Source organism: Lemur catta, chromosome 1 (assembly GCF_020740605.2).
Source record: "Lemur catta isolate mLemCat1 chromosome 1, mLemCat1.pri, whole genome shotgun sequence".
Lineage (NCBI taxonomy): Eukaryota > Metazoa > Chordata > Mammalia > Primates > Lemuridae > Lemur > Lemur catta.
Genome location: NC_059128.1, coordinates 82,324,620 through 82,343,233, shown reverse-complemented (window position 1 = coordinate 82,343,233; position 18,614 = coordinate 82,324,620). Strand labels below are relative to the sequence as shown.

Here is an 18,614-nt window from a genome sequence, read left to right as displayed (position 1 = left end):
AAAATATCCAGTATACAGACCATCTGGGTGCCTCTCTATCTTGCCTTTTGCTTGTCTTATAATATTTTGTTGCATACCAAGTATTGTGTACAAAAGAAATATAGAGCCTGTAGATTATGTTATTTTTCCCCAAAAGTGGTTCTCCCTTTTCTCATTTAGGATGAGGGACTAAAAACCATGATTTAATTAGTGATTGAGCTGGATCAAAGCTGGACTGTAGTTTTGGTAAGATTAATCCACCTCTGTTTCTTCTCTACTCTTGAGGTATGGCCTTCAATGGGCTTTTAATTAAGAACCTGAGAAATTTCAGAATTCTCAGCCATGAAAACTTGAAGGAGATTAAATTCTATCCTTTGAATATCTTGAGCTTAACTCTTCAACCTTCAATACCACACACATCTTCAAAATCTAGTATATGTCTTGAGGGGAAGACCAACAAAGTATTTGTGGGACTTTGCCTCCTAGTCACTGTAAGAACTGTAAGAGACTTCATATAGCCTTTAGAAATTTCTAGCCCAGCCCTGCCCCAGCCTTTCATATCACCACATAATTCAGCAAATATCCATGGTAAAAATTCGCTACCAAGTACATGGAACTACTCTAAATTTTACAACAGCCTACATAACTGCCCAAAGCTCTGATAGCTCATCTCTTTCCTAGTGGAGTACTTCTGCCTATACTAAGCTTGAGTCTCAGCAGTACTCATAATCAGTAAATGCTTTCAAGGGATGAAAATAATTGAAATTGGCAGATCACTTGGGAAGGACTCTTCCCTCTGGAATTTTAATTTCTCTTGTTCCCGTTGTTTCCAGTGTCCTTAAAAATGGTGTTTTTGTAATTTATCTAGTTTTTTCTAGTTACTGAAGTGGAAACATTGCCTACAAGACATACTATATCCTAATCAGAAGCAAGTCTTAAGTAGATTTAAAAAAAAAATCTTTATTCTTAACTAAAAAATACTTAAAACCTCCTAGAAAAGTTGGAAATAAAGCAATGGAAAAAGATGGTACCATGTAAATATTCACCAAAAGAAAAACTGGTATGGTAATATTCACATCAGACAATTAAAATTTAAGGAAGAAAACATAAAAAAAGGATAAAGAGACTACCTACTGATAAAAACAATATAACAAAGACAATAAATGGAAATATGAATGTACCAAAAACATTGCCTAGAAATATATAAAGCAAAATGTTTAGACTCTCAAGAATTAACTGACAAATCCATAATTATAGTGTAATATTTTAATACTCTTGTCTTAGATAACAATAGCTAATTCTAACAAAAAGTATTAGTAAAGAATATTTATTAGGAAAACATTAGCAAGTTTGGCATACATGTTTGTGTGTGTATGTGTGTGTGTGTGTGTGTGTGTGTGTGTGGATGAGACACTACATTCAATAAATTAAGACTATACATTCCTTTCAAGCACAAGTACACATGGAACATTTACAAAATTTTTTCACATAGTAAGTCATAAATGAAATCTCAGCAACATATAGACCTTATTACCTTTCTACTGTTCCTCACCCCACTCTCTTCCTTACCTAAATAATATGTTTAGTTGTTATAGTTACCACTTTGCATTCATCTTCAACTCCTTTTCCAATTCTTCACTTTATCAGTTACTTGAAACAGCCACAAACTTAAAGATACTTCTCTATACCTAAACTTATGCAGCTAAATATCCACAGAGCAATCATAAAATCATGCTGACTAGTCTCATTTTTAAGTCATAATTATATAACTAAAATGGGCCTGGATTCTGTCAGGCAATCATACTACATTCTCTATTACTTTACTTCTCCCTCTCACCTAGACAACTATTTCCACCCTTTTTCTTTACATACCAATTTCCAGCACCACCTTCCCTATCCTCAATCTCAGATGGTAATTTTGCTTTCCACTTCAATGATAAAATTGAAGCAATTAGAACTTTTCCAAATTCCCACCATCACATCTACCAAGTTACCAGCATTGTCTACCATATTCTCTGCTTTCCCTTCTGTGCTCCTAAGGTCAACTTTGCCTAGCACTTCACAAATATAATTTCATTGACTCCTCCAGTGATCCTATAAGTTGGTGTTGATGGTATCATTTCACAGCATAGGGCGCAGGTTCGAAGTTACATCATTAGGGCGGAACTGTTCCAGCTGTGTACTCTATCCCCTTGCTACTCAAAGGGTGGCTTCATGGACCAATAGTATCACCAACACCTGTGATGTTTTAGGCCCCAAACCTACGTAAAAAAAAGGGTAATGCATTTTGAAAAATTCCCAAGTGTTTCTTATGCCCTTTGATGTTTAAAGAACACTCTTACACACTATTCTGTTACTTCCCATATACTTTCCACTATAATATAGTAGTACCAATTTATTTAAAAAATAAAATTTGTTCCTAGATCATGTTGTAGTAACACTCAGTCTTTCTCCCAAGGTATTAACTAATTCAAACCTTCCACAGATTCTATTAATGTCTTTTGATCTCGCAAATGAAGCTTATGATGGTATTCCTTCTCTTGGTGTGATTTATTTGATTAAGTTTGGATTCAGTTAGTCTCAGCAGTCAGAGTAGGAGCTTAGTGGTAGCCAGATGAAAGAATTTGGGATTACAAGCCTTATAAGAGCTAATTCTTATTCTCTTCATTCATTTTAACTGTTAATTTCTCATTCACTGGAAAAGGGCTTGGTGTAATTAAAAGCAGAACCAAATTTTGTAAATCTGATCTTGGAATATGGACTTATTTTAAGGCATATTGTTAGTGGTGAATATTGAAAATCCACCCATGGAAAGAGTTTTAGAGCCTATAATTTATTTTTAAAATAATGCAATCAAATGCTAGTTTCTTTGTTCAGTACAGAAGTCTGACTTACAGTAAACATTCTGATGGAAAGCTTTTGGTGAAAGGGTGGGGAACTGATGCTGCGTCATTAGGACTTCTGCTAGCATTTTTCCCATTAGAGCACAATGTCTCCAAACAAAGAGGAAATGATATGGGTGAACCACAGCACTGTCCATTTAACATTTACACTAAGAGGAAAACACAATAAGCTCTTGCAAAAGTTTTTCCCCCTGCTACATTTGACCCCTCTGCCCACATTTTGAAAGAAATACATGCATTTCATATAAAGTATACATAGCACTGACCTCACCAAAATGTAAATTCTTTGCCACTTTGCTTCACTATTGTAAATTTTTTGCTTTGAATTTTTAAGTTAAAAATACTCTTTATTCTTCTAGAGTAACAGGTATGCATTCATTGCTTGGGTCCTCTTTTCTTCATTTTCATAGTGGTAGGATTGGTCCGTTCCTGTTGCTATTACAAAGGACTACACTCAGCTAACAAAAAGTTTGAAGCCCTTGGAAACATTTTAAAATTATTAGATGACAATAAGTAAAAGAGACATAATTGCTTTCAACTTGCAATGGACTATCATGTTACCTTTCTCCTTTACAAATAATCTATGGGGAAATGAAGTTTATGACCATTTGAAACAATTAGGCTCATTAACAACTTTATTTATGACTTACAGGGTAAAACCACATCACTCACATCATTCCTTAAGCAACTATAGTATTTAAATGAACTCATAATTACCCACCAGTTATTTCAATTATCCTCAAAGATTTCAGTTCAGTGCATTATTTCCTAACAGACACATTTTATTAATAAAACTCTTCCCACACTTAGATAACCACTCCATTTTAATGTCCTTTGCTCTTTTTCTTCTTCACATTCTGAAAGTAAGGACATTCCCTAAGGTAACCCATTCCTGCAACCAAGGTGGTCTTCTCATGGTACTGCCCAAATGCCCTGTAACCCAGCCTCACCCTATATACATCCCACTGGCTTGAATTCTTTTTCCATGCCTGAACTTCCTGCAAATCTAATCAGTTTTTAAGTGAAACTTGACTGACCACCTCATCCCACAAATAGTCTCTGTTTCATCCTAAAAGTTTAATTTCTGATACAATCTATTTGCCTCCTTCATCTCATATTAACTTTGTAATAGATGTTCCATTTGCTACAAGTATGACCTATATATGTTTTATCAAGCTATTCGATCATAATTGGCTATTGAAGACTGTATCTTTACTTCTCTTGAAATTTGCAGTGTTTTTCACATAGTCTACAAGAGATAGTTCTTAAAAGAAAGTATGAATAATCAGAAAATAGTAGATTTAGACTCAAGAAATCACATTTGTGGGTTTTTTTTCTACTTAATAGAAGTAGATTAATTTGGTCTATCTCCCCATGTCTTATAATATAAAATAAGGGACATACTTTGAACATAAATTAAATTCTTTTAAAAGAGCTTACTTTTACAAATAAGAGAGTTGAGACCAAATTGCAAAGTGGGTTCCTGGAGACTACATATATAGTTTGTGGAAAAATTGAAAGTAGAATTTAGATTCCTGAATCTTAATCCCATGCTCTTCATAAGGACAATGCTTTCCAGTGGAGATACCAGGTTAATAGTGGTGTCTGAGTTGTTAGGCTGTTTCAAGGTAACTGAAAAGTAAGGCAAAGCACACAGGTCAGCTCATAATGAATATTACATATATAAACCCTTCTTTATTAAAACAATGGGCAGTATATTTATATTTTTTCCCATAAGGATTCCTTTGGGTAGCTTTATATAAATGTGTTAAATACACTACCATAAAACAGCATTTTAAATAAGCAGATAATGAAAAGAGGTTAAAAATGAGATAGGAAAGAAGATAAATGTCTGAAATGAGGTTAGAACATGAAATTCTATTGAAAGATCTTTTACTTTTGCTAAACTTGGCCCACAAAATTGGCTTGACTCTGCCAACGCAAAGGAAATGACAATATCATATAAGTGGGCTGTATTCAAAAATAAAACAAATATTTGTGTACATTAAGCACATCTATTCCTCATGCTAAGACAAGATAGTATTTTTTCTTGTGGATCCCTATATCAATAAGTATAGAATGAATTATGCTGCAGTAACAAACATCAACAAAATCTTAGGGACTTATGCTAATAAAGGTTTGTTTTTCACTCCTACTGTGTGTCCATTGCACACAAGATACTTGCCGTAGTAACTCAAACATCCAAGCCAAAGGAGACTCCTCATTCCTAATCAATGTAGCAGGGGGAAGAGAACTGAGTAAATTGCACATTGTCTCTTTTTGTTTGTTTGTTTGTTTTCCCTTCTTAAGATAATTTTGTGGTTTATTTTTAGTTTTATTTTTTTTTAATTTCAAGATATTATGGGTGTACAAACATTTTGGTTACATGTTATGACTTTGCCTCACCCAAGCCAGGATTGGAGGCGTGCCCTTTCCCCCATACCATGCTCACCATGTCCATTAGTTGTGAGTTTACCCACCCCATTCCCCCAGCCCCCAGTGAATATTACTACCCTGTGAACACCTTACTGGTAATCAGTTAGTGCCAATTTGATGGCAAGTACATGTGCTGCTTATTCCATTCTTGTGATACCTCACTTCAGAGGATGGGCTCAAACTCTATCCAGGATAATATAAGAGGTGCTAGATCACCACTGTTTTTTGTAGTTGAGTAGTATTCCATTGTACGCGTATACTATATATTTTATTAATCCACTCATGGATTGACAGGCACTTGGGTTGTTTCCACATCCTTGCAATAGTGAATTGTGCTGCCATAAACATTCGAGTGCAGATGTCTTTATTATAGGATGTCTTTTGTTCCTTTGGGTAGATGCCTAATAGTGTTATTGCTGGATCAAATGATATTTCTATTTTTAGCTTTTTGAGGTGTCTCCAAATTCTTTTCCACAGAGGTTGTAATAATTTGCAGTCCCACCAGCAGTGTAAGAGTATTCCAATCTCTCCACATCCTCGCCAGCATTTGTTGTTTGGGATTTTTTGATAAAGGCCATTCTCACTGGGGTTAGGTGATACCTCATTATGGTTTTGATTTGCATTTCCCTAATGATTAGAGATGTTGAGCATTTTTTTATATGTTTGCTGGCCATTATTCTGTCTTCTTTTGAAAAGTTTCTGTTCATGCCCTTTGCCCATTTATTGATGGGGTTGTTTGATTTTTTTCTTGTTGTTTTTTTGAGGTCTACATAGATTCTTGTTATCAGCCCTTTATTGGATGTGTAGAAAGCAAATATATTCCCCCATTCTGTAGTCTGTCTATTTGCTGTAATGACAGTTTCTTTGGCTGTGCAGAGGTTTTTTAATTTGATCAGGTCCATTTTATTTATTTTTATTGCTGCTGTGATTGCTTTGGGGGTCTTCCTCATAAATTCTTTGCCTAAGCCAATGTCTGAATGACTCTTCCCTGCATTTCTTCTAGGATTCTTAAGGTTTCATGCCTTAGGTTTTAGTCTGTTATCCATTATGAATTGATTTTTGTAAGAGGTGAGAGGTTAGGATCCAGTTTCAATCTTCCACATGTAGTTATCCAGTTTTCCCGGCACCATTTATTGAAAAGAGATTCTTTTCTCCAGTGTATATTTTTGTCTACTTTGTCAAAAATTAGATTACAATATGTGGATAGCTTCATTTCTGGATTCTCAGTCCTGTTCCAGAGGTCTATGTCTCTGTTCTTGTGCCTGTACCATGCTGTTTTAGTTACTGTAGCCTTGTAGTAAAGCTTCAAGTCTGGTAGACAGATACCTCCCAGTTTGTTCTTTTTGCTTAAGATTGCTTTGGCTGTACAAGGTCTTCTCTGTTCCATATAAAGCATAGAATTATTGTTTCTAGATCTGTAAATAATGATGATGGTACTTTGATAGGGTTTGCATTAATTCTGTAGATCACTTTGGGTAGTATGGACATTTTAATAATGTTGATTCTGCCAATTCATGAGCAAGATAGATTTTTCCATCTGTTTACATCTTCTACAATTTCTTTTCTTAGTGTTTCATAGTTCTCCCTGTATATGTCTCTCACTTCTTTCATTAAATATATTCCTAGATATTTAATTTTCTTTGAGGCTATCGTAAAAGGTGCTGCATTTTTTATTTGAAATTTGGCTTGACTATTATTGGTGTATATGAATGCCTCTAATTTGTGTGCATTGATTTTGTATCTTGAGACTTTACTGAATTCATGTATGAATTCCAGGAGTCTCGTGGTTGAATCCTTGGAGTTTTCTAGATATAATATCATATCATTGGCAAACAGTGAGAGTTTTATCTCTTCTGCCCCCATTTGGATGCCCTTAATTCCCCTCTCTTGTCTAATTGCTCTAGCAAGGACTTCTAGCACTATGAAGAATAGAAGTGGAGATAGTGGGCAACCTTATCTGGTTCCACTTCTAAGTGGGAATGGTTTCAATTTTTCCCCATTCAGTATGATATTGGCTATGGGTTTATTGTATATGACCTTAATAATTTTAAGGTATGTCCCGTCTATGCCTATTTTGTTAGGAGTTTTTATCATAAAGATGTGCTGGACTTCGTCAAATGTTTTTTCTGCATCTATTGAGAAAATCATATGGTCTTTGTTCTTGCTTTTATTTATGTGGTGTATTGCATTTGTAGATTTGAATATGTTGAACCAGCCTTGCATCTCTGGGATAAAGCCCACCTGGTCATGGTGAATTATTTTTTTTGATATGCTGTTGGATTCGATTTGCTAAAATTTTGTTGAGGATTTTTGCATCTATATTCATGAGGGATATTGGTCTGTAGTTTTCTTTTTTTGTTGTACCCTTTCCTGGCTTTGGTGTCAAGGTGACACCAGCTTCATAGAATGAGTTGAGGAGGATACCATATTTCTCATTGTTGTGGAATAATCTCTGTGGTATAGATATGAGTTCTTCTTAGTATGTTTGATAAAATTTGGATGTGAACCCATCTGGTCCGGGACTTTTCCTTTTTGGAAGATTTTTAATTGCTGCTCCAATTTCTGTGCTTGATATTGGTCTGTTCAGGAATTCTGTTTCCTTCTGGTTGAATTTAGGGAGGTTGTATGTTTCCAGGAATTTGTCCATTTCCTCCACACTATATAGTTTTTGGGCATATAGGTTTTAATAATATTCAAAGATAATGTTTATATTTCCATGGTGTCTGTTGTGACCTCTCCTTTTTCATTTGTAATTGAGTTTATTAGAGTCCTTTCCCTTCTAGTTCTTGTCCATCTAGCAAGAGGGCTGCACATTGTCTCTTAAAACTCCCAAAACACACTTCATTTCAGCTCAGATTTCTTTATTTCATTGCCCAGAGCAAGGAGGATGGCCATACTTATCTTCAAAGAACTTAGAGGTTTGCAGTCTTACCTTGTACCTTGGAAAGATGAAAAGGTGAATATTTCTGAACAGACCAATTGATTACCACACTCTCCCTAGAAAAGTGATGCATAATGTAATGAACTATATTGATAGTAAATACAGACAAAGCTACGTCTATAATATTGCGCAATATTGACCAAGAGCATAAAGACAAAGCAAAATGTTTTTAAAAATGTTCCTAAAAGTGGCTGGGAAAAATCATTTTTGATACATTAGCTCTTTACTGATCTACTTTAATTCAAAAATATATATCAGATTTTATAAAGGAATAGATAAAATTTAGTTACTCTTAAGTATATATTGCTTCTCTCAACAAAGTTTTTATAAGTATGAAGTCATAGAGTTTGCTTTTATACCCCTTAACAAATAGCAATATTGGCTAACATTTATACAACACATTATAATGTTCCAGATACTGTGTTTTGCATAAATGTTCTCATTTTATCCACTTATCAAGTCTATGAGGTAATTGTGTTTGGAGAAACTGAGTCTTAAAGTTATTAATTTGCCCAAGGTTACTTAGTCAACAAATGGCACAGCTGGTGTTTAAATTTGTGCCCATCTGACTCCAAGGCCTATGTGCTTAACTAATACACTATTCTGCTTCCAGAATGCAACTTGAATTTAACATGCATGTGCTTTAAACAATTGGTGGAGTGGGATTTAGATCCATTTCCCTAATAAATAGGAGAGGAGACCTGGCCTGAAGGGAAACCTCCCAAACTCTGAGTGAAACTGTCTTAAGAGATACCTAAAAGTGTATATTCTAAAAGTATAGCTATGAGTAACACTTCTTCTGTTTCTATAGTTTATTCAATTATTGTATTAATATGTATATAGCTTTCCAGAACTTTAATTTTGCCAAGAAATATGAGTTATTTGCATTTCAAAAAGATTATTAGAATAAAAACTGCAAAAGTGGATAGAGAGAACCATACTTACTTGTTTAAGTGTCTCCCTTTTAAGGGAGATAACATTACTAAAGTAAATAGGGGTAATTATGAAAATGAAAATTTCCCAATGCAGGTGGAGGAAGACTGGAACACTTTTTCACTAGTGAAATTTCTATAGACTTATTAGGAACAGTTAAGATATATTTTCTTACAGTTTTATCAAATAATTTTGGTTTTGTAGGTAATCTTCCTAAACATCCAGAGATGCTGAGAACAGAAGATACATGAAAACTCTAATCAAGGGGAAAATCAATATCTTTTTCCTAAAATAAAGCAATGGGTTAGAGGAAAGTGGGAGGAAAAAAGATAGTCAATGCAATAATTTTATTATTATTTATTACTCATATCTAGGTGACTCTTTTTTCCTTAAAATTATTTGCTTGTGTTTGTCATTTTTCTCTTACTTTTTTGTGTATTCCCATTACTCCCAGCTTAGATTCTTTGCCTGATATTAATGTATGTTACTTTCTATTAACAGTAATTCTATAATGGAGGTCAGGTGATCTGAAAACTAAGCTTTTTGTTGTGGGCACAGTGAACATGAAGTAGAGATTCCTTTATTATTGAAATTATGCCTGTTAATAGAATACTAAAACTTAAGTGATATTACATACATATATGTATTTAAGAATGGTTCAAAATGGAGTAAGTTTTAAGAAAACTATATGGTGTATTACCTTTCTTGCCCATCTAATTCCAACTTAATGTAATAATGTTGGTTCTATTCAAAATTTTAAAATGCAAGTTCCCTGTTAACCAATACTTTAAAATGTGGTGAAGTTAAACACTTACCTGTCTCTAGTATTTCAGGCTAGTGTCTAATATTTCTTGATGTCTGATGTCAAAAATCAACCCAAGTGACTTTTCCCAACTCTTAATAGATTTGTCATCAACATTACAATCTTTAGATCTGATTAGTCTACCTAGTAGCTGATAATCAGTGCAAGAGTCTAGAACAAACCTCTCAGACCACCTTTTTCCTCTGCTCTGCGTTAAGCTATACTTAATACCTAGCTTGTGCTTTTACACTGATTGATATAGCTGATTAAGTCACGTGGTTCTCCTTTCCCTTAAGATGTGGCAAGATTTTCTTTGTACCCTCATATATATTCATGCTGGTTAGAAGGAAAGATCATCAAGTCTTTTCTTATCTGGATATGTTGTCAGAATAAGGAAGAAGTGAACTCTGACAAGCAGAGGTCCAAGCTTCCTACTGTATTTAATTAGAAGCTCTTGGAAAGAGCTCTGGACTGAGAAGCAAAAGACCTATATCTGTGTCCTCTCCTTCTGCTACTTAATAAATCGTGGCTTAAACACATCATAGTATTTCTTGCACTTTAGTTTTCTCAACTGTAAATTGTAGACAATGTTACTTAATTCAGAATGGATTGTGAAGATGACATGAGATAATGTAGATGAATGAATTCTATTAATATAAACTCTAAAGCCCTATTTAGTAAAAATATGACATGGAATATATATTTCCTCTTTGAGTCAAGCTATAACAGTATGTTAACATTCTCTCATGCAATGTTTACCTTTCTTCATGTTTAGGGTACATTGCTAGAAGGAGAAAGGGGTATATCATGCCTTTTTGTGATAGTGTTTTCACATGAATAGGATCTAAATAAGCATCAAAGCTGCAAGGAGAACTTCAAAGGAGTGTCAGCAATGGTCAGCCTGTCCTTAGTTCTTAAGCCATGGTCCTAGAATAACTGACCACATGTAGATAGTATTATTTTTGAGTCTTGAATGCTTAATTTGTCCACATTCTTAAAGATGACTTGCAAGTAGAGATTTCATAGATTTGCCACCTTGTGTTGCATTTGTCAATACCAGAATTTTTAAAAATATTTTATTTTCTGTTTTAGCTATTGACTTCAATATGGTAAAAATTTTAAAGAACCCAAGATCATATGCAACATCCACATCTAAGGACGAGTCAAGATTATCAAGACTAACAACAAAGGTTTGGAGTATAGTAATTATAAAAAATGTTCTTACTTGTTTAATTTGCAATATAATTCAATTGACTACACTTCATATAAGTAATGTGGGTTATTACATTCTCAACATGTGTTTTAGAAAAAGATTTAATGATAAAAAGAGATTTATTTGGAGGGCTTAATCTTAATGTTAATAAGTTTTATTTTCTACTGAAAATAGCCTTCTCTCTAAATGAAAAAAAAAATCATACCATTTATCTTTTCCTCACAACACTTTCTTGTCACTGCTTCTCCTTGGGTTGACACACAAAGATTTCTTCTAGTGTTTTCACATGGATATGATCTCAATAAGCATCAAAGTTACAAGGAGAACATCAAAGGAGTATCAGCAATGGTCAGCCTGTCCTTACTTCTAAAGCCATGGTCCTAGAATAACTGATCACATGTAGATACTATTACTTTTGAGTCTTGAATGCTTAGCTTCTCTACATTCTTGAAGATGACTTGCAAGTAGAGATTTCATAGATTGGCCACTTTGTGTTGCTTTTGTCAAGATTTGATGAGGTTATTGGCTTAAAGTCCTGAATTTGATCTCTTAATTTATTAATTAGGTTTTAAGTCTGTTACAGTCTTTATTGTAAAAATTTTATCTAAATTATCTAGTCAAGTTTTAATCATTATTTAAAATCAGAAATTATGCCTATATAAAAGCTACTTTCTAAAAGTCAATATTTATGTGTTTGTTGGCCTTTAATAATCCAATTTTATAAAATCTCTTCCTAACTTATTTCAACATTCACAGTGCTACAAAGGATGGTTTGTAGGTACTTAGGACAGAAACTGGTGATCTGTAGGCATCAATTTTTAGTCGACGACAATGTCACCATTTCCTTTTGGGGCAAGATTGCTAGATTTAGAAATCAGGGATGTGTAACAGAAATTGTATATCTGATCTTTAGCAAGCACTAAAAATAATCTCTTTTTCTTTGTTTACTTTGTTTAGTTGAAGAAATATGGATAAATGGATTTGTAACTCACTAAACAACCTTTTTCAGAAGACACTGTTAAAAGATAGAAAGCCAATTGAAAATACATCTTTAGTAGTACACCATATTGCTGCATTATTGGCCTTGTCCCAATGTGTTAGTCAGCTTGGCCACCATTAAAAAAAATAACACAACAAACAAAAAACAAAACAAAACAAAAAAACACCATAGTCTAGGTAGCTTAAACCACAGGAATTTATCTTTCACAGTGATGGAGGATGGTACTCCAAGATCAAGGAGCCAACCAATCTGGTTTCCTTGTGAAGGCTCTCTTTTTGACTTGCAGATGGCCTCCTTCTTATCATGCCCTCACATGGCAGAGAGAGTGAGCTCTGATCTCTTCTTCTTAAAAAGGACACTAATAACGTCACCGATGACCTCATCTAAACGTAATTACTTCCCAAGGCCCACCTCAAAACACCATCACATTGGGGGGTCAGGCTTCAACAAATGACTTTGGGGGGGACACAAACATTCAGTCCATAGCACATAATTAGATAATAATTGATGTAGTCTGTCTGTTTTCGTAAACCTGCATTGTAAATGGGGTTTAGACAAATGGAAGAGTTTTAAACAGAAAATAATCAGGATAATGAAGGGCTCTGAAACTATATTGCTTGAGCAATGGCCAAAATTTATAATTATAAATTGTATTAATTTAACATTTATAATATTTAAATATTAAATATTTAAAGGTATTTCTTCTGGAAAGGAAAAGACTCTGGAGGCCATAATAATTGTTTTCCAATATATAGAGAGCTACTGTAGGAAAGCAGAATTAGACTTTTTCTTTGTGGATCAAAAATAAAAAATATAACTGTTACCAATAAGTGAAAGCTATGGTGAGAGGGATTTCAGTTCAACATAAAGGATTTTTCTAAGCACCAGAGTTCTCCAAATGTTGAATGGGTTCCTGTGCATTCTCTGTCTCTGACAGTGACATTGGATATGAGCATTGGCAGAACACATATTCAAGCCTCAAAAATCAAAGTCTAGCTTTCTAGTCATTGTCAGCAATTATCCCTTAATAAATTAACAGAAAAATCTGGACACCAAAACCACTCCTTGGACTTTCTAGTTCATCCCTCGTGATTATTCCAAAGTTTACAGGGTTGATTCAAATTTAGTGCTAAGTTGACTTTTTGATTTATAAAAGTCTTGTTTTATGGAATATTAAAGTGCTCTGACAAATTTCTCCCATTATCTTTTGTGGGATGAATAGAAGCAATGGGGCTTCTGTTAATTTGTTAGGCAATTTGGAGCGTCTCTAGGAAGAGATCTGTGAGCAACTTGGGACTTTCTGCTTTGAAACAGCTAATGGAGACTGGGAGCACTGTATGGGGGGAAGACAAGCCAGTGGCCCTGGCTTGAGCAAGGCAAATGCATTTCATGTAACCAAAATGTTTGTACCCCCATAATATCCTGAATAAAAAAAAAAGATAATGTCAATGTCAGAACAAATGAAAGAAAAGGAAGGAAGGAAGGATGGATCTAATAAAAGGCTAAGGCTCCACAAAACACTGGATTTGCGTTTAATACCTAGTTCAGCTCTTGTCTAGTTAACCCAGATGCAGTGGTCACACCTGTAATCCTAGCATTCTGGGAGGCCGAGGCAGGAGGATTGCTTGAAGCCAAGAGTTTGAGACCATCCTGAACAAGAGTAAGTCCCCATCTCTACAAAAAAAAAAAAGAAAAATGAGCTGGGCATAGTGGCAGACTACCTATAGTCGCAGCTACTCAGGAGGCTGATGCAGGAGAATTGCTTGAGCCCAGAAGTTTGAGGTTGCAGTGAGCTACGATGACACCACTGCACTCTGGCCCAGGTAACAGAGTAAGACTTTGTCTCAAAAAAAAAAAAAAAAAAAAAACCTCATAGATTCTCATAGAGGAAGAAGGAGCTATGAACTGTAGTTTTCCTAATTTAATAACTGATAACTGCAGAAAAATAACAGAAATGTCTTTTTCTCAAACTTTAGTAAGATAAAATATTTATATTAATCAAGGCAGAAACAAGAAAAGGGTCACAAAATGTCTATTTAGTCAGGCAAGTTTTTTTTTTTAATCTAAACTGAGCTTGGGCTGGTTTTGCATACATTTTAAGGATCAGGCTATATATAACCCAATGTGAATTACCATGGGAGATTAAGATGAAGCAAGTGATTTACACCATAGAAAACATGTCTGATATTGACATTAAGTTTTCACCATCAAACAATTGTTTGATTATGATAGTCCCATTATTTCAAATAATTCTGTAGCAGCTAGGAATTCTGTAAGACATATTATTTGTTAAAACCTATAGAATGAAAAAGTGACCATAAGCAAAATAAATTCAGGAGAACTTTATGTATCAACAAAAGCAAATGAAAATAAAATCTTATTTCTCCACATGAAGTGAAATCAATAGTAAGCATCTTGGTATTACAGAGATTGAGGAAAGACTTAAAATATTAGTAGTTACTACATTTAGGGTTGTTGTTTTCTTGACATAGAGTTCTTGGTCAATAGTGTTTTTCCTTCTGCACTTTGACTATGTTATCCCACTGCCTTCTGGCCTCCTTTGTTATGATAGAAATTCAGTGTTAATCTGATTGAGGTTCCCTTATATGGGATGAGTAGTTTTTCTCTTGCTGCTTTTGAGGTTTTCTCTTTGTGTCTTTAAATATTTTGTCTATGATGTGTCTTTAAATATTTTGTCTTCGTATGAATTTATTTTACTTAGAGTTTGTTGAATTTCTTGGATGTGTTTTTCATAAAATTTGGAAAATTTCAGCCATTATTTCTTTATATTTTTTTCTGGGCCTTTTCCTGGTTCTGTTCATTTTCTTCATTCTTTTTTCTTTCTGTTCTTCAGACTAATCTCTATTGAGATTATTTGAATATTCAAGCTTGATGATAAATCAAAAGTCCAGAAGAGCCTTGTTGCACATACTCATAGACTCGTACCTTGGTAAATTCCTTTAAGAAGATGCTTTGTGAAATTTTCTTTTATGTATTTTAATATACCAAATAGTAATTTTTATTTATACTTATTATACAGTTATATTTTATTCATAGTTCTTTAAAAACCCAAAAGTAACAATTGACTTGATTCTTTTCTTCTTCTTGCAGTCCCATTATAGTAGCCATGGTCCAGAGTTTAATCGTGTTCTCTTCAATATTGGAGGTCAGAGTCCACTGATTTTATATTATCTCAAAATGCATGTGCTAGGTAGTAGTCCCAAAGTCCCTAAACGAACCAGGATTAAACTCACTGAAATCTCCCAAGAACCATATCCTTTTTTAAGCTTTGTTTTAATATGATTTGTTTTGAACATACTCAAAACATTTTACTAAATGTCTTAATTAAGAAAAAATTGAATGTGTTTTTTAAATCAATGCTTTTATTTAGCATTTACTCATGCTCAAAAGTTTTGTATCATGTTTGGCTGAAGTATTTTCTCTTTTAGAGCTAAGGCTGTGATTTTGCATTTAAGAAAGATAAAACAAATGTAAAACCATGGATCTTTAAAAACTGGCATACTTAGCTCTCTGATAAAAGGCTATCTTTGCAACTTTGCTGTTCAGTGTTAAGCTTTAACCATTTGTCATAACTGAAGGACATGGGCTTCTAGGCTTCTCCAAATAGAGTTCCAGACATGTTTTAGCTGTGGAATTCTTTGTTCAAATGAAAAATTATCAGAAAACTCAATGTGTAAAATAAGAAATAAATGAAATTGGAGCTATTTGGTTGAAGCAGAGGTGGGAGCCCTGAGTTCTATCTACTTATACCACTGTCCCCCCTCTCTATAACACTTTCTGGCCCAGGCCTCACTAGGGACTCAGAGGAGCCCAAAAGGGATCTATTAATAGTACAGTCATCCCAAATTGGAGTGTATATAATGCTGGGTATAGAAGAAAACATTAAGACTTTTTTTTATATCTATTTATATCCTAAAAGTAAAACAGAAGTTAAACTTTACTAATATTTAGTAAATAGGCACCCTCACTCAGCTGATATTTCAGTCTGCACCCTACTATGTAGAGTGAGAATGATGGCATCTTTGCACTTGTGTTGTTTTCTAAATATCACAACATATTGCTGTTTTCTTTTAGTAGTTAAGCAGATTTATAAATTATATCATCTAGTCTTAACTGAATTAACACTCACTAATGGATCAATAGCCTAAAAAGACTCCTGAAAAGAAACTGTGGATTGATGATATATAATATTTATTAATATAATACAAGAATAAATTTTAAACAACAAAAAAATGGCAGAATGATATTTCTCCTACTCCCTGAAGGAGATCCTTTTTAGCCGTGCTAAAAAGGAAATTAATGGTGACTCAATCAGTTCTGCCAAAATGCAGGCCAAAACAATGAAAATAAAAATTTTCAAAAAGACTACTTGAAATATGGTATACATTATTATTATAAACAATGGATCAAACCCTAAGTGTATGTTTTACATTTCAATATTAGCTAATGGTAATATGATGCTGGTTTAATTAGCAAGGCATTTAAAAACCAACTCTGCAAAATATCAGTACAAATCTCTATAATTTGAGGACAAAAAGGTTTGATGTACCATTAATAAATGAAATAAGTTGAATTTTGTTTTTAAAATATTTTTATTTTATCTCACTCTTTTCTATTTATAGATTGCATATATTTTATACTATATATAATATAGTAATACAGATTGATGTATACATATTTTAATATAAATATAAATTTATATTGAACTTAAAATTATACCTATATGGGAGTTTACTCAAATATCTTTTCCTCATGGGATACATGATCAAAAAAGTATAGAGACCACAGCTCTAGCAGATTCTCAGTATCCTTCCCAGGAAACTTTTTCTCCCCTATTTCAGTCAAGACAACTTCACTGACCACAAGCAGATGGAATTAACTTGGACAGCCCTGGACTACAAAGAAAGAGGCAAATTATGGGGCTACGTCAGACTACAGGGCAAGTTCTCAGACTTGTAACTTAAGTAGTGATGCAAGAACTCTCATCAACCTTGGATTATGTCCAAAACAAAAATTTTCAAATGTTTAAACGTCAATTTAAAAGCTGTCTATCTTCTTTTGAAAAATTTCTATTCTCAACATCCCTAATCATCAGGGAAATGCAAATCAAAACCACAATGAGATATCACTTAACTCTGGTGAGAATGGCCTTTATCAAGAAGTCCCAAAACAACACATGTTGGCGTGGATGTGGAGAGACAGGAACACTCATACACTGCTGGTGGGACTGCAAACTAGCACAACCTCTGTGGAAAGCATTATGGAGATACCTTAAACAGATTCAAGTAGACCTACCATTCGATCCAGCAATCCCATTATTGGGCATCTACCCAAAGGAACAAAAGTCATTCTATAACAAAGACACCTGTACCCGAATGTTTATAGCAGCACAATTCACAATTGCAAAGATGTGGAAACAACCCAAGTGCCCATCAATCCACGAATGGATTAGTAAACTGTGGTATGTGTATACCGTGGAGTACTACTCAGCTATAAGAAATAACAGTGATAAGACATCTCTTTGGTTCTCCTGGAGAGAGTTGGAACCCATTATATTAAGTAAAGTATCCAAAGAATGGAAAAACAAGCATCACATGTACTCACCAGAAAATTGGTTTCCCTGATCATCACCTAAATGCACATCAGGGAAGGATACCAATTGGATATCAGACTGAGATGGGGGGTCGGGGGAGGGGATGGGTGTATGCCTACATGATGAGTGCATTGCGCACTGTCTGGGGAATGGTCATGCTTGAAGGTGCTGACTCGAGGAGGTGGGGGGTGGGGGGAGGGGATGGAGGTATGACTACATGGTGAGTGCCAGGCGCACTGTCTGGAGAATGGACACACTTGAGGCTCTGACTCAGGGGGATGGGCGGGACATGTACAATGTATTATAACCTGAGCTTTTGTACCCCCATGATGAGCTGAAATAAGAAAAAATTTAAAAAAAAGCTATCTAAAACCTTTCATAGTAGATTACTTTTATTTTTAACTATTTTTTGTTGTGATTATGAAAATGTCAATATGTGGCTGGGCGTGGTGTCTCACGCCTGTAATCCTAGCACTCTGGGAGGCCAAGGCAGGAGGATCACTCGAGGTCAGGAGTTCGAGACCAGCCTGAGCAAGAGCAAGACCCTGTCTCTACTAAAAAATAGAAAGAAATGATCTGACCCAGCAATCCCATTATCGGGAATCTACCCAAAAGAACAAAAGACATTCTATAACAAAGATATCTGCACCCAAATGTTTATAGCAGCACAATTCACAATTGCAAGGATGTGGAAACAACCCAAGTGCCCATCAATACAAGAATGGATTAATAAAATGTGGTATATGTTTACCATGGAGTATTACTCAGCTATAAGAAACAATGGTGATATAGC

At 34.4% G+C, this 18,614-nt stretch overlaps 1 protein-coding gene across 1 annotated transcript in view; it reads left to right on the top strand.

Annotated features, from left to right (window-relative positions):
• Positions 1-18,614, top strand: part of FAM227B (family with sequence similarity 227 member B) — a 181,453-nt gene that overhangs the window by 134,792 nt on the left and 28,047 nt on the right. Inside the window, exons 12-13 of the mRNA XM_045528854.1 lie at positions 11,087-11,184; positions 15,319-15,481. Coding sequence (XP_045384810.1) covers positions 11,087-11,184; positions 15,319-15,481 — 261 coding nt within the window. The remainder of the gene's footprint in view (positions 1-11,086; positions 11,185-15,318; positions 15,482-18,614) is intronic.